The sequence below is a fragment of the Abramis brama genome (genome assembly GCF_963993115.1).
Source record: "Abramis brama genome assembly, chromosome: 3".
Lineage (NCBI taxonomy): Eukaryota > Metazoa > Chordata > Actinopteri > Cypriniformes > Leuciscidae > Abramis > Abramis brama.
Genome location: NC_139965.1, coordinates 31,871,915 through 31,896,800, shown reverse-complemented (window position 1 = coordinate 31,896,800; position 24,886 = coordinate 31,871,915). Strand labels below are relative to the sequence as shown.

Below are 24,886 nucleotides of genomic sequence, written 5' to 3'. Positions count from 1 at the left end.
ACATGGAAGAAAATGAACAGTTGAATAAAGTCGTTATTTTGGGTTTTTTTGTAATTACTGACATAATTTTCATTTTTGGGTGAACTAACCCTTTAAGCCTTGTCTGTGAAGCCGGAGGTTTAGGTGAATGAAAATATTTTACTCTAGGTTTACTCTAGTCTAAAATAAGGTTTAATCTAGAACAGAGGAGGTATAGTCTGTTCAAACAAAATTAATCATTCATTTTGAATGTATTCACTTTATCACCCACTGAGAAATGTGATCCAGACCCTGAATTACCCAAATCCTCGATCCCAACCATGAGCCACAAATGCAGGTAACTTTCTACTCAAAAAGCACATGCATAAATACATATCAGTAAGCTCACTCTTTGCTTTTAACACCTATCTCTAGGACAGAGAGTTGCCATGTTGCTAAAAAGGATGGTTCTGAAAGGTTCGACAGGATAAAAGATTCAGTAAGTAACAAATATATGTAAGAATGTGTTTGTGTCAGAGCTCATCCATATGTTTGTCTTAAAGGACTTTGGGGCACTCATGGCAAGACATCAAGATCTGGAATCCCTGCTAAAAGGAGAGGTTGAGTGCAAAAGGAGAAAACCAGCCACCATGCAAACCAAACAAGAGGCTTTCAATAATTACCTGCATTTAATTTACAGGCAACCCTCCAAAATAAGAGTACGTTCATAAACACCATTCACTTTTACTGTCTTTTCAGTCAATATTTTCCCACAAAAATAATCAAAAACCTTTTCCATAGAAAAAGGAAATATATGATCTGAATGATTTTTATGAACCTTAAGAATGTCTTTATCAGGTTTTGAACAACTTAAAATTCTGGTTTTGTGTGAATGCACAGTGTATAATTGAATAACAGTAGAATAATTGTTTTTTGTTGTTGTTGTTTTTTGCTTGCCATGAGCAGATCGAACTTGATGAAGTGCAACTCTTGTGTACTGAAGAGGAGGAGAAGGGGAGGGAAGATGCTGACATACATCTTACACCCATCATAGAGACTCCATCTACAAAGAAGAGCCCTCTTCCACCCAGACCAGCAGCAGAGAAACTCAAAGAAAAAATATACCCTGTTAGGATGTTTTTGTGTTTTTTTATTTATTATTCATTCTATTATTCATTTTAATTCATTTATTATTCATTCTAGCCTTGTGTAAAATAACAAAACTCATATTGTGATTTTCTGTTGAGTTTACTGCTGCTAACTTCTTGTCTAAAAATGTGTTTATATCAGCAAATTTTTGCAGGCAAATAAGACATTGTACATTGTCAATAGCATAACGATGTATGAAGCGAAACTCACACAGAACTTTATGTTGGTGAGCATGGCGAATTTGTGTGACCAACTTAAACATGAGCAAAATCTGCATGGGGAGCTTTTTCACCCTCATTTGAAACATCCAATTGTGTGGATTCCAATTGAAATGGCTGGATTTCGCCCGCAAAATTTTGCTGTGCAACTGTAAATGTAACCACATTTGATCTCACATAACCACTTAGGAATGATCTCACATAACCACTTAATCGTTTGCTCTTTTTTTTTTTTTTTTGCTCTATACTCACTCTTCACAGCCACCAAAGCCCCTTCCACCAATACAGTGCCATACACTCCCTCTGACTCCACCCTCCGAGTCTGCACCACCTTCACTCACCCCTGTACCACCCTCGCCCATCACAGAGACTCCATCTACACAAAAGAGTCCTCTTCCACCAACAACCGCAACAGAGAAACTCGTATACCCTGTTAGGATGTTTTTGTGTTTTTTATATTCATTCTAGTCACATGCAATTTTGAGTAAAATAACAAAACTCATAATTTCACATTGTCCATTGTCATTAGCATAGCTATTGAAGCAAAACTCACATAGAAGAAAAACTCACATAGAAGTCACTTTCAAACCAAGCAGCTTTCTGTTGGTGAGCATGGTGAATTTGTGCGACCAGCTTAAACATGAATGAAATCTGAAAACGTTTTTACCCTCATTTAAAACTTCCAATTGTATGGATTACAATTGAAATTACTATATTTTGCCATTCAAGGGTAAATGTAACCGCACTTTAAGAAAGGTAAGGGATGATGTCATATAACCACTTAATTGTTTGCTCTTTTTAATTTGCTCTCTTATGCCCACTCTTTACAGCCACCAAAGACCCTTCCACCAATAAAGTGTCCTACGCCCCCTCTGACTCCACCCTCCGAGTCTGCACCTTCTCCACCTAAACAACCCACATCCTTGCCTCCTCCACCCTCATCATCTTATCTGCCAGAGTTCCTCCTGCAGTTTGTGGATGAGCAGTGGTTTCAAAAGATGTTCCCTGATCTGAGTGTAAGATGACACAGAAGAACTCGGATATCAGTCCGAAATCAGATATACAACGATATCAGTCTCCTTATTCTAGTTCATTTCTGCATCATTCTAAATTAATTTGTGCATGTGTTTGCAGTGTATTTCGAGTTCTTTAGGCCCCAAGGAATTCTGCATGCTTCTGTTGGACTTCATGATGTCTTGCAGCATGGCTCAGAAGAATAGCATCGTGAATGCATTACTTATGTTAATTCAGCAGGAGGCGTTGGACAAAATATCTCTCAGCAAAGGACTGCTAATTTGCCTGGAAAATTGCATTCACAAAAACATGGTGAATCAAATTGTGATAGTAGATTAAATACATACAGACATGACTGAAATACATTTTGCTAACAACTTCTAAAGTATCATTTTATTTTTAATGTATGAATACAGAACATGTAAAATGTATGAATTCTTCATAAACACTACAGAGTAGTATTCAGTATAATAATATATATTAATATGTGAATATGTGTTCTGCAGTCAAGGGAGGAACAGCATTTTGTCGGTGAGCTGCTGAATTTGATGGTGTATCTGAGTCCTGACAGTTTTAACACCATTGTGGAGCTACTCGCCATGTTGGCAGATAAACAAGTTGATCTTAAGTAAGGAATAATGCATGTTTAACACAATACAAAATACAATGTAGTTTTATATTCCATTGCATAGGTACTTTCAGCACTTTTTTTCATGGCCCACTTTAATATTTTATGAAATTGCTTGTGAATGTCATGAGGTTGAAGGAGAGAACCCAAACGCAGACGATATGCAGACACTCAAGGTTTATTACGACACAAAACAGAAAACAAAACCCACGAGGGGGCAAAACAGGACTGAGGATAGAACACTTTGTCTAAGACAAGATAATAAACGAAGACTAGATTCTGACTTGACGATGACTTGACAGGAAACAAACTCACAATTCTCATTAAACAGGATTCAGACAAAGTACTCACAGGACTGTCACAAAGTATAACACGCAATGTTTGACAATGTACCGACACAGGACAGAAAACATGAGGGGATTAAATAGGGAGCAAACTAATCAGGAACACAGGTGTAAGCGATGATATAATGATACAAGATGAGATAACAAGGGGGCGGGGTAAGGTGACAAGACAACGCAAGCACACAGCCCAAACAAATGGCCATGTGCTTACACATAAAACATGAGTCTGTCATGATCCTGCCTCAAGACAAGAGAAGATCTGGGACACGAAGGCAGAATCATGACAGTGAAAGGGATGCATCAACTGCAGAACATCCATTGAGCAGGAGTTTCATGTTTGGGTTTTTGGGTGACCTAAAACTGTTTCCACCACTTTCTAAAAAAAAGTGACACCCGTTTGCCATTGGAAATCTCCTGTATGAATGAAAAATATGCTAAATGAAAATAAATTATCTGTGGGAATTAACCACTCTTTCATTATATCTCTGGCAGGGCTTTAGTTCTGTGTGTATTACAAAGGTTGGGTGTGGAGGAGGCTGAACTGTGGTTATGTCCAGAATTGGAGTCCTGGAACTCTCTGACAAAGCATCAGCCTAACCAGCACTGCATTCTTCGAGATATGGCCAGCCACTGGCTGCTTACCTGGACCAGAAAGTACAGGGTAACGAGAAAATATCAAATTGGTAGATATATTTTTGAGGAAAGCAAAAGGTGCATTTCTGTTGTTCTTCACAGGTGCACAAAGGGTCTGTGTTCTTGCGGAGTGAAGGAGTACAGAGTATGTGCACTCCTGTGGAGGTGCTCATATATTTCTGCTCTGTGCAAAGAAGCAAACAGCCCCGACCACTGCCACCTCCACCAGAGGGCAGGAAGGACACTGTTATTGTGCCTTCAGACTTAGATAGGTATGTCATACTGATACAAAGACACCCTCTATCAATTGGTTTTGTCTGATATATATTTTCAGTCAGCTTATCTACATTTAAAATGTACCTCAAATGTATCTAAAAAATCTTACAGTTAAATCCAAACCTTTTCTATAGTCTCTTTAGAATTAAAGAAATTTAATTATGCCCCTTTTTACAAGCTGTAACATAAGTCTCAGGTGTCCCCAGAATGTGTTGGCAAAGTTTCAGCTCAAATTACCCCACAGATCATTTATTATACCATGCTGTAAATATCGACCCCGGCAAAAAGTGGTGGGGACACCTATATGTCTCCAACCCATATTGCTCCATGAAGTGTCAACGGTCGCTTTGGCCAGGGGGTATTTATAGCATAGGGGGCGGGACGCTTTAGATTCTAAAGGGCATTTGATTGGACAGAAGCTGAAGTCTGCGGTGATGTCATAAAAATCTGTGATCCATTTTAGCGGAAGTGAGGGACTGTAAGTTTTGAATGCTTTATCTCCTAAATGCGAATTTTGTCATTGTTTTGAAACACACCTTACATTTCCTTAAGGCTAACATATTCAAACTAAAATTTCGATTTCAGGGGGCCTTTAAAATAGAAGCAGCCTAATATACAGTACCTTCTGTTCTCTATGCCGTTAATGTTAATCAAACAACAAAAGAAAAACAGAAAATCACTCACTGCTTTTGACTGAATTACTTTAGTAGCTTTAATAAGAAAAAATGTATTACTTGAATGCTGCTGTTAAATGGTCTAGTGAGGAGATAAACATGGCAGACTGTGTACAGCTGATTCCGTCGCCAGTCGTGGGCTGGGCCTGTTCCGCTGTGACGTCACAATGGATGACGTCTTGAAAGGCTCATTTTGAGAGAGGCTGCTCACTGCAGAGCCCAGGGGTGGAGCTTGACATCCAGCTCCCCCTTGCTGGACATAATGGGTGGAGCTAGATGGTCCAACCACACCTTAGCCCTACCCATAACCCTATCGCTAAACATAACTCTGCCAATTAGGTCCAAAGAGGTAGCGCTGGACTAGGTCAAGCTCCACCCAATACATCCAGAGAGGGGAAGCTGGACGTCATTTGGTTCTGCAGTGAGCACCACTTGCATTTTGAGTCTGTCTCTAATTTATGAGGAAAATAACTAAAGCCCAATTTATACTTCTGCGTCGAACTCACGCCGTAGCTACGTCGTAGGCTGTGTGTAGCGCGCATACCCTTCGGCGTACCCTGACGTGCACCTCTCCAAAAATTTAACAACGCGTCAACTCTACGCGGACGCAAGCGCTGTGATTGGTCTGCTAGGACCGCTCCCTCGGGTTTCACATGCTCCCTCTGCAAGTGTAAATGCGTGTCAACGCGGACAACGGCGCAGAAGTATAAATGAAAACCAACGCGTTGCCTACAGTGTAGAGGCTCCGGCGTAGGTCTGACGCAGAAGTATAAATCAGCCTTAACAGAGTGGATGGACCATAATAGGGTGGTTGTGTAAACACACTGTCGACACATTAAAAAACAATGCAAAAGTGAATTTTGCATAATAGGTCCCCTTTAAGATGAACAAATATCTAAAGAAAACCAACCACTTTTTTTTGGATCAATGTCCCAGTTTAACATAAAAAAATACTGAACAACTGAAATACTGTGTTGAAATAGTTTGCAAAACTAAGAAATGCTCTTTACAAGAAGTGTTGTTTGGGTTTACAATGATCAGAAATTTCTGTGTTTTTATTTAGACTGAAGCCTATTCAGCGCCTTGGAGAGACATACAGTATGTCTAGAATACGGGAGCCTCAAGGTTAGTATATATTGTAGACTTTCAGAATTAATTTGATGCATATATAATAACTCTATATCCATGTGGCAATAAAAGATGTTAAGCAGTTAGTTTTTAATATTCAATTCAAGTGGAAACCTTAACAAAAAGCAGCCTCAAAGAAGGAATATGGAAATTTTACTGTACTGTAATTTAGAGTACTGTACTGTATCAAAGATTTTGTTTAGCATCTTCATATAAACCAACAGGACGTCTGCTGCCACCATTGCCATATCGACCTGCGTTGATGGGTTTCACTCGGTTCCTCTCTCTACCAATGGCGTATGTCACATTATCTCCTTCCCCCTTTTCTCTGGATTTTCAGAACTTCAGACACCTCTCACCACACAGATACTTCTTCCTGGAACACTCCTATGTAGAGTATTATAGATAGGACCCGATTATTACAAAACGCATAACATTAGTAGCTTTAAAAGACTACTATACCTGATTCTCTCTATGATGCATTAATGACATAAAATAAATCTAAATGTATTAGTCAACTTTGTTTCTCCAAACAAATCCTTTATCATCTTGAAAACGTGCAGTAATTGACAGTTGAATGTTTGAAAAAAAAAAACTGCTTGTTTTAATGTGGAAAGATACTAGCGCTTTGAAAAGCAGTCAGTTAAATGACACACTGAGAAGTGAGAACACAGTTCCAGTATCCTAAATTGCATATTGTGACATTCGTTGTAGAAGTGCTTTTGCAAATTGAGCATTCCCTGGAATTTAAACCCTATGTAAAACATGGTTCCTGGAATCACATATCCATAATGAATAATTAGAACCTAAATTTAGTTGTGACTGAGTTAAACAACATACTGGGGTGTGATGAGATCTTATGCCATGAAATTTCACAATATTATAACGTGAGGTAAAAACTGGCAAAAATGGTTTTGTGGCAAAACCTTTCAAAGTGCTTGTTTTTTGTTCTTGTTCTGGTCAGTTATTCTGTCTTTTACTGCATGGTAATTCATACTCAAAGTAAATCTGAAGTGACATTCAAAATGCACCCTCATTGTTTTGCATTTTGTGACTAAATGTGACTCGAACAAAAAAACATTTTTCCAGTCATAAATTTAATCTTTGAAGATTTCTTGAAAATAGAGTTAAAATATCGTCTCTTTCTCGTGAACCTAACAATTGTGTATTTTCTCGTCTCGTGAGCTAAGTGTCATCACCCCTACAAGATACATTTTTTAATGGCTTTAATTATTTTAAAAACACAAACGGGGGAAATTATTTGATGAAAACGTTTTTTTTAGTAAGATTTTTAGCAAATTTTTTCTAAAATCTCTTAAGAGTTTTTGGTTTCAGGTGTACTTTTATCAATTTGGTGAGAATGCTTTATAATGACATTAACTCTTCTGGTTGGTTTGCAAACTACTAAACATTTTAACTTTTAAGGCTATTTAACTTTTGCATCCTACTGAGTGCCTGGACCTGGATTTTTTTCCAAATTCTTTTTCACTAAACATTTTAATTGTGATAGAGGAGTATGTCAAGGTTGCCCCCATTTCCTTGTTCTTTAAGTTGTTTAAAAGATATTTCTATATTTGGCAAAGAATTGGGGAAAACTCCCTTGAGTTTTGATATTATTAAAAGAATAATAATATTATTTTAATAATATCAAAAATATATCAATAATATCAATAATATAATAAAACTCTGAAGCCTCAAGCTTATATCGAAACTTATCAAAGTGTGAACTATTTTGTCATTATGATGCTCAAGAATCATATGCATAATATACCTGTGAAAAACTATGTCAAGTACCTGATGATTTTTCTTAGCAAAGATAGATCGATGCACCTGCAACTTTATTTTTCACCTAAAATAATAAATACTAGAACTATTTTTATTTTTGGCTACAATGAGACCTGTCAATCTATGTTAGAGTTCTTATATCTAAAACCAAGAGTCTGTAAATCTGTACCATTGTGTCGATCCCGACCTTATCTATATTTGTTTGTGACAAAATCTGTGCAGACATGAACAAAATATTATTCACTTTGATCTGGAAGAACAAATCGCACAAAGTTAGAAAATCTGTTTTGACTAATAGAAGTGTTGAGGTTGGGCTTGAAGTCTTGGATTTTAAAGAATTAGTTAGCTCCTTTAGAATTTTTACTTTAGAAATTACTCCATTTGGTACTATATCCCCAATGCCATGTTTCATAGGTTAGGTGATTTAGATTTTCTAAAATTAAATTTCACCCCTTATAAATTACCAATCTCTCTCTCAATTTCATCAAAAAGCTTTACTTGAATGGATATTGCAAATTTTTCTGTCCACAAATTTTTTGGGGGGAATAATTTGAACATTTTAATCTGAAACAAATTCTTTTTTATGGACAAGTGGTTTAGATTGAGGTATTGTATTGTATTTATTTAAAAATGATGGCAGTAAAGAATTTATGATCCTATAATTTTCCCCAATGTCATCAATGCTGTGTCTCCAAGTTGTACACTTATTTAAAACTTTCATTTGCTTTAATGAGAGAAAAACAATTATGCCTAAACTTTTATTGGATGGATCGAGTCTTCTTGATTAAAAAAGTTACAATAAATATATGAAAGTGACATGTGAAGGCCAAGTATGGTAACCCATACTCGGAATTTATCCATTTAACCCATCCAAGTTAGTGCACATACATTAGGAGCAGTGTAGTGAGTAGTAAACACACACACACTGCAAACCCATATCCACACCCAGTAGGCAGCCATTATGCTGTGGCACCCGGGTTAGTTGCCTTGCTCAAGGGCACCTCAGTAATTTCCTGCCAGTACTGGAATCGAATCAGCAACCTTTGGGTTACCAGTCAAACTCGCTATATAAAGCAATTGTTACATTATACAGTTCACACATTTCCTAGTAAATTTAACCGTTTATTTTGCAGTATGGAAAATACCATGATCCTAGCTGAAATATTCTGTATTTCTAACAAAATAAGAGAGGTACATTTTAAGATTCTGCATAATATATCAACCCAACTCCTAAATTGCTTTTTTTTTTTTTTTTGATGTTATGATCTTATGTGTGTTCTGTAAAATTGAGGAATAAACTTTGCTTCATTGATTTTATCATTGCAGTCAGATAAAAATGTCTTTGTGGGAATTTAAGCTATATCTATCTACTTTTATATTCTGTTTGAAATTTTTCATTGAAAGATATATTTTTTTCTTTTATTGGCAGTAACCATGCTATTGTAACTTTTTCATTTGTTCTGTATTGAAATGTTTTTATTCACAAAAACAAATTTCTCAAGACTGCCTAGATTTGATGTTTTTCTTGCTGAAATTTCACATATTGTAACATTCTTAAACTCATTAATAATAAGAATTCCAAGTTTCTTAACAATTATTACCTATTTTTTTTTCTTTTCTTGATTTAGGTGTTTTTTTAGGTGCCTGTAATATCTTTTTCTTTCTTTCTTTCCTTTCATTTTATAGTCTTTTTATTTCAATGCAGTGCTGTTACTTCTTTTTGCATGAATACATTTTTTTTTTACCAAGACAGACCAGGTGTTATGACTGTGTAACAGAAAAAAAAAATAGTTTTTGTGTAGTTTAGAGGGAAAATCATCTCGGGTTACTAATGTAACCATGGTTCCCTGCGAAGGGGAATGAGACACTGCATCCTAGGATGCTTATGGGGAATGCATCCGGCATGACCGGTGTCTGAAGCACGTGTCATGTTATGGCAACAAGCCTTGACAAAAATAAAGTATTTGACAGAAATAAAGTATTTGTGCGTGAGTGAGTGAGTGTGCAGTCATAACTCCTTTATACAGATTTGTTTTCTTTGACCTTCACCTTGGATGGTATGCGTTTGCTTTAGTGTATTATTGAAGCATGTGTCAAAACACGACAATAACATTGGCCCGGTGACAGCCTATGATGTCACTACCGGTGCGTATAAAAGGGTGCCTGTAGTACACGTCAGCTACTACTTTTGTCTGAAGGAGACATGGGCAGGCATACCCGAAGCATGGCAGCGGGATATAGTGTCTTGTTCCCCTTCTCAGGGAACCATGGTTACATTCATAACCCAAGACGTTCCCTTTCAAATGGGAACTCGCACTGCGTCCTAGGACACTTATGGGGACAAATACCCACTCCGCCATGCTGAAGGAATGAGTGCTGTGAACAGAACTAATCTGGAGTTACAGTTCCCCGTCCTAGCGGTATGTACCAGCGGTCGTCGTGACTATTTCCCAGGCCCAGAAACCCTGGCTACAAAGGGCAGCTTAGCTCAGGTCGTGGTATTAAAAAATACCTTCACGGGAATATGGCCGGGGATAAAGAATATCCTGCCAGTTGCTGCAGGGGACACACCCCTGATGAGTGGAGGTCTCAAGAAGGGAGACCTATCAACATTCAGGGGAACTCTAAGAGTGGAGGCCTCACTAAGAAGACTCTCTAAGCGAGAGGAGGCCTCTACATTCTACGCTAAGAGATCTGGGTAGTGGAGGTCTCAGCATGACGACTCTCTCAATCGAGAGAAAACCTAACAACCCAGACCAAGACGGGCCAGGCCCCTTAGAGGGGAGGTATAGGTCTTAAAGGCTGCAGACTGCGTCTTCGCCTCCACTGAACGTCCGGACCACTGTCTCAACAGATGTGGCAAAAAGTTCAGATGGTGAAACTGGCACATTTTTTTTTATTTCTCCCCGATGTCTGCCAGGTTCACCCAGAGATGCCTCTCCGTGGCCACCATTGCCGCCATCGTCCGGCCGATTGTGGCAGCAGTTTGTTTGGTGGTGTGAAGAGCAAGGTCTGTAGTGTGACGCAGTTGTGCTATTGCTTTAGAGGGGAGGCCTTGACCTAGGTCCAGGTCTTTCAGCAGATCGGCCTGGTAAGCCTGCAACACAGCCACTGTGTGCAGAGCAGCCCCGGCCTGACCCGCTGCCGCGTACGCTCTGCCATTCAAACGTGACGTCTCACGCAGTGGTTTGGTTGGCAGTGTGGGAGCCTCCCCCAGCGAGAGATAGCTAGCCCGTGTCTCCTCAACTGGTGGCATCAACTTATATCTATGTTCATGCATCCCCTCCACTCTAGCATAATTTGCAAGCTGAAATGGGTGAATACAGCCGAATATGGTTTCCTCCACTATCTTTCCACCTCAGCGTGCAGATCGGGATGAAACGGAAGGCTCACGAGTGCTGGGAGATTACGGCCGTAAAGATATCACTCGTCTAACTGACTGCGAGTGAGCGATCATCTCTCGCGCCGCCACGGCAGATCTAATCTGTTTGTGGCATGAGACATAAACCTCCAGCAACTTGTACGCAGGGCAGGCAGGCTGCGAGGATTAAGAAACAACATTGTCCTCAACAGCCACATCCTACTCTTCTTGGCTTGAAGCCAGAAGCGCACTCGCTGCCGGATCAGAGGATACGAGCGATAATACATCCTCGTCCAGCAGCTTGCCTTCGTCAGCCACAGAAGAATGAGAAATAGCCATACCTTTCTCGAATTCCTCAGCTAGCTCCATCTAAGAAACCCACAATCTCAGTTTCCTCTTCTCCTTAGCTGAAGCAGGTCCTGATCCGCAGGGCACAGATGATTGTCTTAATTCCCTTGAGAAAAGCGACAAACAAGAGCGGAGTTTCTTAATAAAGAAACTCTCGCAATGCTCACATTCAGTCCCCTCGAGGACTGAGCGAGCATTCTCCTCGCCCAAGCAAATCACCCATAGCTCATGTGTGCCATCAGGTGTCTGATAGCACTGACACGGATGAGCGCGCTTCCAGAAAGCTTTCGCTGTAACCGAACACTCGTTACATGCAACATTCCACTTATTCGGGCCCATTTATTCTGTGCAAGTGTGCAGAAACAAAATAACAGACCTCTCTTCTGGGTATGGTTTTGTCACCTTTATACACCGCCGTGATGCAGAAAAGGCTCTAGAGCATAATGCTGTGAAAACAGTTCTAAATAGCCCAGTAACCTGGATGGGTGTCAGTGTTTTGGCACTAGGATTGATGATAGGGCAAGAAAAAGATTTAAGCTGCATCCCATTTATCCTTCCTGAATAGTATTTGACATTAGGAATATGGTGTCACAAATCGTAGTACGCTGAAATTAGTATCTTAAAAAGGTACCCAGATGGTGTACATTGCCCACAACCCGTTGCGTCTAACGAGGATTAGATTAGAACTACAAACAAGAAAAAGTGCAAGACCAATGGTTAAGTACAGATTTAGATAAAGCAGTTTGAGTGATTAACAATCAGTCTCTAACCTGATGAAAAACATATTCAATGTTATCCACATTATATTTCATCAGCAGCAACATTGTGAACTTTCATAAAGATACGTTTGGTCATTAACTTTTAAATGCAACATATGCAAACACATGATAAGAGTTCTTAGAATGAAAGACCCACAATTGGTAGATCAACATGCTACTAGATTTCTCGTTAAGAGATCTGCACGAGGGTGGTCCAGACCCAGAGAAAATGCAGGAGCTGCATATAGTGACTTATGGTGCGTTCAAGTCATCTCGTAAAGATCGTATTTACGAGTTGAATCCACATGAACACCACCACAATGATGTAAATATGAGTGGGAAACCCTGGATTTTCTTTAAGCCCAGATCTTTACGAGTTGGGGGCGTGTCAGTGAGAAACGTGGCAGAATACCACAATACTTAAAGGTATTTGGTCAGGCTTTTCTATTTACAGCGTAGTAAGCTAATTGCCTGCAGAAGAATATGAAGGCATTTTAATATTACAATGTAATATGTATCGATAAAGTTTGCAGTGGCTTCGTGAATTAATTAAAAACATAAAAAGCAAAGCACACCTGATCCACATTTGTTTGTTCCTAATTTTCTAGAACAGAGTTTAAGAACCTTTAATAAGAACTGTATTTTTGTGTAATTAATTAGAACAGCTTTTTGTCTGCTTTGGAGATCAGCAGAAGGGGAAGGCTGTCTCCAAACAAACAATGGCCCACTGGATTGTGGATGCCATTCTCCTGACCTACTAGGCTCAGGTTTACCGTGCTTCTTGGGAATTGTATGTCAAAAAGCACCATCCTTCGAAAGAGACGTTAAACCGAGGTCCTGACTCTCTGTGTTCATTAAATATCCCAGGATGTCCTTCGAAAAAAAGGGTAGGGGTTAGATTTGCAGTAGATTAATACTTAAAAACTATTTTGTCAAAATATCATAGAGATGACAGCAAATTAAATGTGCAGAGAAAATAATCTTTGTATGTGACAGTGTTAATGTTACGCCAGCAGCCATATCAGCCTGTAGCTCAAGACTGGTTGCCCACTGAAGCTAAGCAGGGCTGAGCCTGGTCAGTACCTGGATGGGAGACCTCCTGAGAAAACCAGGTTGCTGCTGGAAGAGGTGTTAGTGAGGCCAGCAGGGGGGGCTCACCCTGTGGTCTGTGTGGGTCCTAACGCCCCAGTATAGTGACGGGGACACTATACCGTCAATGAGCACCGTCCTTCGGATGAGACGTTAAACCGAGGACCTGACTCTCTGTGGTCATTAAAAATCCCATGGCACTTCTCATATAGAGTAGTGGTGTAACCCCGGTGTCCTGGCCAAATTCCACCCATTGGCCCTTGCCAATCATGGCCTCCTAATAATCCCCATCCACTGAATTGGCTCTATCACTCTCTCTCCTCTCCACCTGTACCTGGTGTGTGGTGAGCGCACTGGCGAGTTGTTCTGTGGCTGCCGTCGCATCATCCAAGTGGATGCTGCACACTGGTGGTGAATAATTATTTTACCCTCAATAATTATATTTATTATATAATTATTTTCCTTGACTGGAAAACCGTACTGCAAGATTTCAGGTTTTCCAGAAATCGTGGGAACCCTGTAATTATCTGTGAATATCATTTAAACATCATAGTAATTAAAGAATAGTTAACCTAAAAACTATTAAATCTGAATGTTCTTTATGAAGCCAATCAAGGCATTAACCCATACAGGTTTGGAATGAAATGAGTTTTTCATTCATGGGTAAACTATCCCTTCCTTTAGGTCTTGATTATCTTCAAGAGACATGTCACATATTGAATTAGACTGGCAATAGAGCAGAGAATATTGAACCTGAACATTTTCAACATTTTCACCCAGCATTAAGAAAATTAAGAAGTCAACACAAGTTTAGTTTAAAAAAAAAAAAACATTTTAAAGAGGTGTCTTAGTTTGTTCCATCAGTGTAGGCCATAAACATGATATAAGGCAGTAAAACCATATGTAATGCATAACAAAACAAACAAATCAAAATCCTTTTATATGAGATTCTGCATACAATATAATGCTATGTTTTGTTTTGTTTTTTATAAGAAAATGTCTAAGCCTAGGCTGGCTTTTCATGTAGAAGTTTGGAAACCACAAGTAAATTGTGAGTGGTTAAAAGTAACATAAGCTGAGAGTACTAGTTTAAGCATAGTTGTGATTGTCAAATGCTTATGAGAGCAAGCTCTGAGACATTCACTGCCTAGTCGTCCACAGTCAAGTCTGGGCTATAGTTCAGAAGGTCAGAGGTCACAAGAAGGTCCCGGGAGCGTCCTCTCAAGTTCATAACCTCATCCAGCAACCTCAGCGTCAAGTCCCTGCTCCCAGGCTCCTCTAGTAGAGGCCAGTCCAGCAGCTGAGCACTGGAGGGGAGAGCAGGCAGACCAGGCTCATAATCCTCTAGTGGATTGGGATAGAGAAGCAGACGAAGAGAAGGGATTCCTGCTGCTGTACGGGCCAGGGAAAGAAGTCCCATCCTAGATAGCGGGTTTAAGGCCAGTCTTAAGCTACGTAAAGCCCGACAGCAGGACAGGGAGGGGAGAAGAGCTCCCAGTAGAGTGTCTGAGAGGCCACAACCACAAAGTGAAAGCTGAGACATGGAGCTTTCAGCTTGACCTAAGAGACGGCGCAGAGAGGGCAGGGACGATTCATCAAGCCTGTTTTCACTCAGGTCAAGTTCTCTTAGGAAAGAAGCATGCTGACTGCAGGAGAGGTAGGCCAGATCAGTGGAGGTCAGGCACAGGTATGGCAGCTCCAGTACCTCCAGGGGCTGGGAAAGAGAGCTACAAACAAGAAAATGAACATACATACATATATATATATATATTTGAAAGCATATATGTATGCATGTTGTGTGTGTGTGTATTTTTTCATTATGATATTTTGATATATGACAGTTGCATCCCCTTGACATTGGCTTTATAAAAAAATGTTAATTCCAGAATTAAAAACATGCTCATCATAGAAGAGGTGTATTCATCATTGTATGCATGAATTGCATTTTGAAATGTTTTGTTTTTTTAAGGGCATCACTGCCATTGACCCTCTGACTAAAACTATTAAAGAGTGTGTGTGTGTAGTAGGAGTGTATGAGTAGGTATGACAAATACAGCTGTGTAAACCCACATGTGTATGTACCTGAGCAGCAAGCGCAAGTGTCCTGGAAGTCGTAGTGCAGTCAGGCATAATCTCTGCAGTCTCTTCAGTGAACCCAGTCCTTTAGACATGTCCTGTAGTGCCCCCTGCTGGCCAGGCTGAGTGCGTTGCAAGTCCAAGTTACAGTAATGTAGTCTGAGAGAGTGAAGCTGAGGGAAGGGAGCTAACAATGGAAGTAGCATAGCCAGGCCCGACACCCCGAGGCTGGAGTAGCGGAGGTCCACCCCGAGGAGATCCTGCTGAGGCAACAGACCCAATAAGGAAGCTATAGAGGATGCTGAGAGTTCCTCCACACGAAGGTAGCGGCAGTGGAGTTGCAATTGTCCCAGTTGACTAAGGGCATCACGGACGCGCTCCCAGGAACGGGAATTGATAAATAAGTCAGCCCTGACATGGAGCACAGCTACCTCGTCCCATTCTTGGTCACATAAGCTACCGTTATTACTGCTAGTGTTCGATTTCACCTCAGATGAAATCTTTCTCCTCTGGATCTCCATCCTCCTTCTGACACCCTTCACTAACTCAACTTCTGGTAACGTTTGTTCATTAGTTCTGCACTCCATTTTCCCTACTACTTCCACTTGGTGTCCTCCCCGACTCCCTTCACCACTATTCCCGCACCCTACAGTGCCCCGGTCTCGTTTGATAGCACTCCGGTCGCGCTCTGCTTCCAGCCCCCTTTTTCGCTCTCGTTCACCATCTCTCCTGTGAGCCCTGGAGGCAGCAGCTCGAGCTTGTAGCACCATTGAGCAGAGGGCAACAGTGACGGACCATCCGCCCATTGAGTCTTCAACTCTCCCATCCTCACACTGAAGTCCACTGAGATCCAGCACCTGAAGGCAACACCTAGTAAGGGAGGCAGGTAGAGAGCTAGTAAATAATGTTTAAAAAAAGAGAAAATACATGAAACACTTGATATAACCAACACAGAAAGAAAGTGAGACAAAGATGACAAAATTAAAGTGAAATCTATTTTAGAATGCATATATATATATATGTATACAATACACCCCTACACGTATACATATATTTTCAAATTAAATTTGAATGGCTAAAGGGTGACATTCCTTTTTCTGTTTACTCTTAACAATATTACAACTATATTCATGTAACAATATTCTGTGATTATATATATATATATATTTTTATAGACAATAAAAGTCACCATCCAATCAATAACCCATATTTATTTGTCATCCACATGTGCTTTATTAACATGTTTACTACCAGTGTGGTTAAAGGGGGCATCAGTGACATTTCTACCTATATTTATCCATGCTGTCAGGTCAGAGACATGTCACATGAGACATGCTGTGAAGATGAAATTAATTTCTATGTATAGCATGGCACTGACCTCGTCTCTTTAATTGCACATTTTGTCATTCACATGGAAAGGGTAATTTAGAGATAGCATCCATATACCTCTTGTCCGTAAGTCCCCTGACCACAGCCAGCAGCAGAGCCTGAACGCAGAGGCGGTTCGGAGGGCACTGGCCCGCCCTTCTGCTGCCTCCCACAGTCAGTGTCCGCTCAGGCCACCGCTGGACGAGCTCGCCGACGGCTAGAGGACGGCGGTGAGAGAAGGCGGCGTCCAGCAGCGCTCGGTAGAGCTCCCTCGGCACACAACTTAACCAATGCGGCGAAGAGCTGTGGTCGCTCACTACCTCCCGGGCGCACAGGTTCACCAACGACAGAACCATCTGCGGACGGCAGGCATCCGAGATCATTACTTGACACGCAAATCACATGGCAGATTGCAGCATGTTGATTATTAAATAATAATAATAATAAAAATGATCAAATACCTTTATCTTTTAAGAACGCCTCCAAAGCACCTCGGTGTTTCTAAAGCAACTACAAAACGATCTCCCCCATCACACTGTAATCCTGCATAACTACATGTTACATTCAATTAGACTTGTTTAACAGGCATCTGAATCTCGCGAGCGTCTTAAATGTCTAGTAAACCTAAATATAGGATTAAATATGCTCAACCATAAGCGGGTTGTAGATGATTATGCCTGCTTTATATAAGTGGAACATCAGCAACGGCAAGTAAAATACAATTATGTGAGATCTGTATGAATCTTACAAATTGTTGTAATCTCTGGATTGCTTTTGCATGCCGCTCCGACTCCCCTACCGATGTTTACGACATCATAGAAACTGAACATAGTCGCCCTTTGATGACGCAACAAAAAAAAAAGAAGAAAAAAAAGTAGCATTTATTTGGCGACTATCCCTGGCACGCAGCAACAATAATTTTCTAGAACGAAAAAACGACCCACGGGCAACGAAAATTATCACACAGATAACACAGCCCAAAATAAAATACGAGTAGTTGTAATTTATTATATTTAGATACTTTACTTGATTTAACTCGATGTATCAGAATTAATACCACAATCAACTAATTGAATTGGTTTAGTTTTGTCAAGTTGAAACTAATCCTGAAACCCCGAGTTTGTTCAACTACCATCATGGTACAGGGGGCATTTCAAAAGACACCTAGTTTGTTTGTTGGGTGATGTAGTTGGTTGTTTATTTATGGGATAGAACAAATAATCATGTCTGATTTATCTCAGTCACTACACACAATACCTTGTTACCTTTTGATTTTAGGTTTCAAATTTTGAAATAACTCATATTTTTTCATTGAAGCCTCCTTATATTCAAATCATGCATTATTTCTTAAATGACAGTATCAATTCAGGAATGCTCATAAAGCAGAAGATTTCAGGTATCAAACACAAAACTATAGTTTTATTGTCACAGATGCTCAATCATCCTTAATCTAAATTCTAAAAGGCTACAAGAGACAGATTCCATTCACATATTTCTTTCCGTGTCAACACTGTTTGAAATTTCACATTGTTATGACAAATGATTATAAACAGGTTCAAATACATCAGCCTTGAAAGCTTCAACAATATTTGGTTCAATATTACCGTTCAACTATGCAAAATTAACAAGAGTTGGTAAATTCATGTCAAAGCCAACATTATGGAAAGTCAAAAACAAATGGCAGCAACAAAATGTGAAATCTGCAGACATTTAATAATAAAAAAGATCAGTGCAGTGTATACTAAAATAGATGAATTTCAGATAAAGCTTACAAATATTTTTTTTTTTTTTTTATAGTTCAACCATAAAGATATCAGGCAAATAAAAGTCTAAAATGTCTACAGCTCATTTGCTAGAGCATGGTGCCAATAATGCCAGGGTCATGGGATTAATGGAGTACCTGTTAGTTGCTTCAGATACAAATATCTGCCAAAAACACACAAAAAGCTTTCATATAGGCAGACAACAGATTAAATTAAATGACAAAATTCACATACACAAGCTTCAAACCTTACATTTAACCAATCCCACCCTCCCGGCCAGCAAATTATGAAAACAGTAGGAGAACAAATAAAACGGAAGGGGCAAAAAATGGTGCTTGTGCAGTCTTTGTAGTCCAAAGTGTGCTCAAAAAAAATGTCACACATCCCATTTCCGCTGTCAGAATGCTGGTGTTTGAATGTGACTATCTTTCATTCCTGGGAGAACTGGTTTTATTTTCTCAGCCTCACCAAAGCCTAAACGAGTCCATGTCAAACCTTGTCCAAGCAGCTCTCCAGGAATTCTTCTCAGCCACAGTCTTTGATCTTCTTCAGGGGTAAATGGGAGGGAGGTGTAAATGCCTCATTTTTTTCCCCCTCCACAGTCCACAATGAACAATTACAAATTAAGCACACACAAATTTAAGAAAATCCCCAGAAAAAAAAGTTGCTGTCTTTTTTTCTTGAAAGAAGAAAGTGGGTGCAAAGTTATCGGCGAGGCCCTTTGGATGAAGCTCAGGTTGTCATCCCTGAGGAAGCTTTAGACGCACAGAGCTCTGGGGACCCTGCAATACAGAGCAAAAGAAACCACTTTAAAAGTCTATGGCAAACAATTCATTGCTGAAATGCAAGTAATACCTTGAAGCACAATGTAACATACTAACTTGCTTGTAATGGGTCCTGCAAACCATCTCTTTATATGGTTTATAAAAATTGCTTCATGAAAATGAGCTCACCTGTCTTCCATGAAGCTGTCCACTTCCTCTTCATCATCATCCAGCTCCATGTCCAACTCATTGTCAAGGCCACTGCAACCATAACTACTGAGGACACTGAACAGAAGTAGATGATGTTAAAAAATACATAATAATAAAATGAATAAAGCATGTACTGTACAGTGAGTGATTACTGACCTGACTGAGCGGCAGGTGAAGAATACGATGCGTTTAAGTTTCTTGTTGTAGAAGAGGTAGTTGAAGGACCACAGGCTGCCTTCCTCACCGAAGGGGTCAGAGTCGAGGTCTGGGTTGTAGCTACAAACAAAATAGCAATGACTTCTTAAAATAGATGTACAGAACACATTTAAAGGTCTGAAAATGTTTGTTAGACACCTCTACAACTGAGGGCAGGGCAGGGGAGAAATTATTTCTTCACTCTTCACACACACCTATAGATGTCACAGCTCTGCAGGTTTATCTCTTGGTCAATGGCATTCCACAGTTCTGGGCCTAAAGAGTTAAACTGCTCCCCTACAGCAGAATAAAGGCTGCTGTTAACAGAGTCAGCCACCTGGAGGACACAAACAAGAGTCTTAAGAAACAAACATGTAAGAAGAGCTCGACCAAAGAAATCATAGTTTCTGAAATTTCAAACAAATTGATAATTAATTGATTAATTTATCACAAGAAACCACATCTCTTTCAGTTTATGGGACCTTTTGAATAATTTCAATTACATTTTTAAAGTGCATTCAAATCACCTTTGTACCTGATATATAATATCATCAAAAAGTGCAATGATACAGCACTTTTTTTCTTTACCAACAGCACTTTTTTTCTTTACCCAAGCAGGTGTGTTATGATACAATGGAAGCTAGTCATACTAACCCAGTTAGCGCTGGGCTCTCGGCTGAACTCATGGGCGCGGGCTGCACTGAAGTCATAATCAGGCCGGAACGACTCGTTCAGGGTGGTGATAAGGTAGAACAAAGTCTTCCTGCAACACTTATCACTTAATGGGTTCTCTCCATCCTCCCCACTCTTCCCCAATCTAAAAGAAAGTGCACAAGAGAGACTGTGTAGTGCAACTGCAGTAGCTAAGGTAAAGCTTATGGTTGTGTGTTAAGGCTTACAGGTTAGGGCTCGGAGCGCTGCTGGACTGAGGGGGTGACAGAGCTTCTAGGATGTGTGGCTCCCCCTCCTGACAGAACTGCTTAAACATGTGCTTGTCATCACCAGCCATCTTACACGAGTAACTCTCGATCCTACAGGTAGCAAAAGAGAAAGGGAAAAAGAAAATGATTTGATTGTTTGTTCATCTGTACAATCATTACACAAAAATATTGCCATATATAATATATTGCTATGATAAACATTGTTGTATTGCAGTGTTCAAGACATCTGGCCTTTTTCAAACCTATACTTTTAGGCTCAGCTAAAATATTACAAGTGTAAAATTAAGAGGGAGGGCATGGGAATATCGTATGCGTTTATCTTTCTGGCTTATGCAAGAGAGAGTCCAAGTAACACTCCACAGACAGGCTTATTTATAGTTGAAGGGCAAAGGCTATAGCAGGACACAGAGTGTCATATGATTCAGGACGCTGTAGCCAGCTTACTGCAAGCAGTGTTAAAGCTCAACAAATCAGTGGGGCAAAAAGCAAACAGTGGTGTACGTGAGTGTACTTGGCTGCTGCGTGTAAAGATCAGTTTGAGGGAAGACACGCCACACCAAACTCGACAGTTTGAAATTAGGCCTGTAACAAGATACTGATTGTGACTGTTCGCAAAATAGAGATGGTACCAAGGCAAATGCACGAGTTATGTGTGCTTGACAATGCCACTGTGAGCACTATTAAGAGGTATACACTGATACTGACATCTGTGCGCAGGGCTGCCACATCTGATCTCTCTGTACCGTACTCTGTGCTAATCCAGTAACATGATTAAATGCCAAAGAGGCTGGCAGCTCATATGAAACTCAGCTGTGTTTACATGCACCCCTAAATAACCACACTGGTATGTGCTAGTTAGAGGACACTACAATCTGCGTCACGGCAACAACAATCGCGGCTCAGGGTATATCATCATCTTGGTAACGGACCCCCTTGTCCTTACATAACACCTTGACGAGGTGAATGAAAATACATTTCCAGTTTTAAATCCAACACCAAATAACTAACCAAGAAACGTGTCCAATATTGAAAACCCAAATAAAAATGGTTCAATATCCATTACATTGTGACTGTGATGATTTGAAGTTGTTAAAAGTTTAAAACTACTGGTATATTAAGAGACACGATGCTCAATGCACTTTTTTTTTTTGACGTGGTGGGTAATATTGCGGTAATAGTTCTGCAACTTTCTTCTGAGTGCATCTATCAGATGCAGGTTCCTGCACCGAGACCAAACATGCTATTGTTTTCAGAGTAAAAGCTAAAACACTGATGCACATGACGCTTTATTTGACACTACAATAACCACAGGAAGAACGAAAGCATGCATTTTTGTTGATGTGAGACAGGATGTTCAGCAGAACAGACAATTGAACTTAAATACATTAAATTAAATCTAAATCCCATTACACAAAATCTAAATCCACTTCTTTTTGACCAAAGAATTTCCATGACTTTTCCACTTGTTTGTGATTATTACTGTATAAGGATTCTTAATATTTTTTACAGCGATTGCACTCACAAAAACAGATCTGTCTTCATTTACTCATGTTGACCCAAACTTGTATGATTTTCGTTCATCTTCGAAACACAAACGTAGATATACTAAAACGAAACCTGAGAGATTTGATCCTTCATTGAAAGTCCCTTCTCCCTCAAAAAATCAGAGTTCATTATGAGATCATAAATGTAACCCAGAAGAATTGAGCAGATTAATCTGCTGTATCAAGTCTTCTTAAGAGACATGATTGCTTCATATGAACAGATTTAATTATTTATTCATATATAAATGTTGACCAACATATGCCACACAGAGAACATCGATTCATAGGAATTATTGTTACAATCTCTTGCTAACTTTTTAAGAGTCACAGTTCTGGATGAATGGACTTTCAATTGAGGGACAGAACTCTCAGGTTTCATTACAAATATCCTCATTTTTGTTTCAAACAAGAACAAACTTCTTTTGAGTTTGGAATGACATGAGGGGGAGTAAAAACTATTTTCTTTTCTCTCTCTCTCCCTCTGACTTTGCAAAGTCTGCAACAACTTTTCCCTTATATTTCCTTGTTTTATAAAATCACAATTCTTGGACTAATAAGTTTAAAGAAAACAGAAATGCTCAAGATTATTCCCCAAGTTCATACCTGCCAAGGATGTGAGCGTCTCCAGTTTCAACACACAGCTGGGAGCTCAAGGCCTCAAAAAGGGAATTCTCTAAAAGCTTCATTGCTGGAAAACAAAACACACACACATTTAACAGAAACCGAGTATCTGTATTTCATTGTTTGTCAGTAATCTGTTACAATACAAATAATTTATTAAAGGAGATGCCATGGAGATGCTCAAGAGGAAACAGTTCGGCTGCGTCTAGTGTTGCTTATTTACATACAAAGTTCACTGACTCCCGTTTAGTGCGTTATGAAAAAAATATGGGCACATTCACTACATTAAGTCTACATAAACACAATAAAAAAAAAAAAACATATATAAAATTGCATCATTGGAACAAAAACGACGGATTATTTGTTGACTTCACATCTGAAAACTGTAAGAACAGTAGCACATCTGACTGTCGTCCCTTCCCCCTTCCCCCCCAACAACCCACTTCCTACTTTATAAATCGACCTGGGCGTATTGGGTTAAAAAACAAACAAACACAAGACTTAAGTCGGGGACATTTTACTGACAAAATAGTTAACAAGACAATATTGGAAAATGAAAGAGCAAATTGGTTTAACGTTAGGTGATAAATACATTATACTATTTACATTAAACAACATCTACTGACTTACGTTTGACGAACTAACTTAGGTTGTTAATATTGACGATTTATAAATCACAGAGTAGGTTTTGTTATGCTTACCTTTCCTGTTGCAATGTCACTTTCGGATTTAAAAATCGGGGTGAAACAAAAAAAAAGAGAGCAGTGGGATCGGTTCACAGAAAGATCTGTTGAGTTGTTAACGTTACCCAACTCAAAACACAATACAAGCTAAAATGCTCTGGCGCCTACGCACGGTGCGGGGCAGCAATAAATGCGTTGCAGTGCGAATTTAGTAGCAGCTATATTTAAAAATGACTCGGTCGAGACTGACATATTCTGCAGGCGTTTTCTCTTATCGCAAAGCTTCGTATTTCGACTAAACGCAACATAAAATTCAGCGATTGTGTCGAGCTCCAAGACAGCAACTGCAGCAGCATCCCCTTATTTGACCTAGAACAAATATATCTTCTGAAAACGAGATAAGCGTCGCTTTAAATGACGCGACTTGATCAAACGATGGTTAAATTACCACTTGAGACCTATCGTCAACGATTATGCGTTCTGATTCTTGTGTTATGTCCGTAAAAATCTCGAAAACATCTAACGACAGCCTCTATATCCGAAAACAGTGTACAAGCCACGCCTCTTAGCAGTCATTTCCGTTGATAATGACATGGACACTTCTATTGGCTGTTTAGTCTGTCAGTTAAATGTACTAGTCAATTCAGGTGAAATGGTCACATAATTTAAATCCAAAGAGCGACTAGCCTTTTCTGAATTCTTTGTAAAGTGTTTATTTTATGTCGAGCGAAAAAAAGTTAAATGTTAAAAAATAATAAAGATTATTTAGGCACGCATATATATTTCGAGAAGGTGTTTAACAGTTACAGGTGTTTAAGTGGAAATATGTGTCGATTAGGACGTAACGTTAACCAGTTTATGGTTAGTGACTAAATAAAGCAGATTTTTTACTATTATTTATTTTAACGTTTTTAAAATAATTTTCTCATAATGAATCAAAATGAATAAATACATTCCAAAATGTAAATGCAAAGATGTGTAACTAAATCCATTAATGTTACTGTTTCGTAACCTGATTACATAATTCACAGACCTGCAAATAGATAAATGGAACAAACCAGGCAGTAGCTAGACATGGCTGGTTAAATATTTACCATGGTTTTACTACAGTAATCATGGTTTAACAGTGGTATTTGTAGTTGTGATCATGAAAGCATGAACCTGAAACAGTATTTTTGTGCAACATATTACTCTGTAATCACCACAGATGCATCATCACAGTTATGTTTCATGAGAATTTTTTTTAGCTTGACATGGAAAATTGGGATATCCCCTAGCCTAGATCAGATGAGAGAGCAGTGTGGTTTGAATGTGTGTTTTCAACAGGAGGCGCAGCGTCTCTCATAGAGTGTAAAATG

The 24,886-nt window shown here is 39.4% G+C and overlaps 3 protein-coding genes across 4 annotated transcripts; 1 reads left to right on the top strand and 2 right to left on the bottom strand.

The window, feature by feature from the left end:
- Window positions 1-1,409: 1,409 nt before the first annotated feature.
- wdr97 (WD repeat domain 97) lies at window positions 1,410-6,478 on the top strand. The gene is made up of 8 exons (XM_084109577.1): window positions 1,410-1,757; window positions 2,156-2,341; window positions 2,460-2,651; window positions 2,846-2,967; window positions 3,804-3,972; window positions 4,047-4,216; window positions 5,958-6,019; window positions 6,247-6,478. Exons 2-8 carry the CDS (start codon window positions 2,324-2,326, stop codon window positions 6,429-6,431), a joined length of 918 nt encoding a protein of 305 aa, XP_083965703.1. The 5' UTR covers window positions 1,410-1,757; window positions 2,156-2,323; the 3' UTR covers window positions 6,432-6,478.
- A 7,699-nt stretch (window positions 6,479-14,177) lies between these two features.
- LOC311079428 (leucine-rich repeat-containing protein 14) lies at window positions 14,178-17,659 on the bottom strand. Of its 2 annotated transcripts, XM_084108827.1 has the most exons (5): window positions 17,556-17,642; window positions 17,269-17,358; window positions 16,886-17,163; window positions 15,446-16,309; window positions 14,178-15,090 (listed from the first exon to the last, which is right to left on the bottom strand). In XM_084108827.1, the coding sequence occupies exons 3-5, from the start codon at window positions 17,161-17,163 to the stop codon at window positions 14,511-14,513; spliced, it is 1,722 nt and encodes a 573-aa protein (XP_083964953.1). In that variant the 5' UTR covers window positions 17,269-17,358; window positions 17,556-17,642; the 3' UTR covers window positions 14,178-14,510. The 2 variants fall into 2 exon arrangements, with proteins under 2 accessions (XP_083964953.1, XP_083964952.1); XM_084108826.1 differs by having other exon boundaries at window positions 17,269-17,659.
- Window positions 17,660-18,197: 538 nt separating this feature from the next.
- maf1b (MAF1 homolog, negative regulator of RNA polymerase III b) lies at window positions 18,198-24,439 on the bottom strand. Its single transcript, XM_084108828.1, has 8 exons — window positions 23,547-24,439; window positions 22,828-22,912; window positions 20,639-20,770; window positions 20,394-20,556; window positions 19,955-20,076; window positions 19,701-19,820; window positions 19,524-19,619; window positions 18,198-19,352 (listed from the first exon to the last, which is right to left on the bottom strand). Exons 2-8 carry the CDS (start codon window positions 22,908-22,910, stop codon window positions 19,328-19,330), a joined length of 741 nt encoding a protein of 246 aa, XP_083964954.1. The 5' UTR covers window positions 22,911-22,912; window positions 23,547-24,439; the 3' UTR covers window positions 18,198-19,327.
- Between the last annotated feature and the right edge of the window lie 447 nt (window positions 24,440-24,886).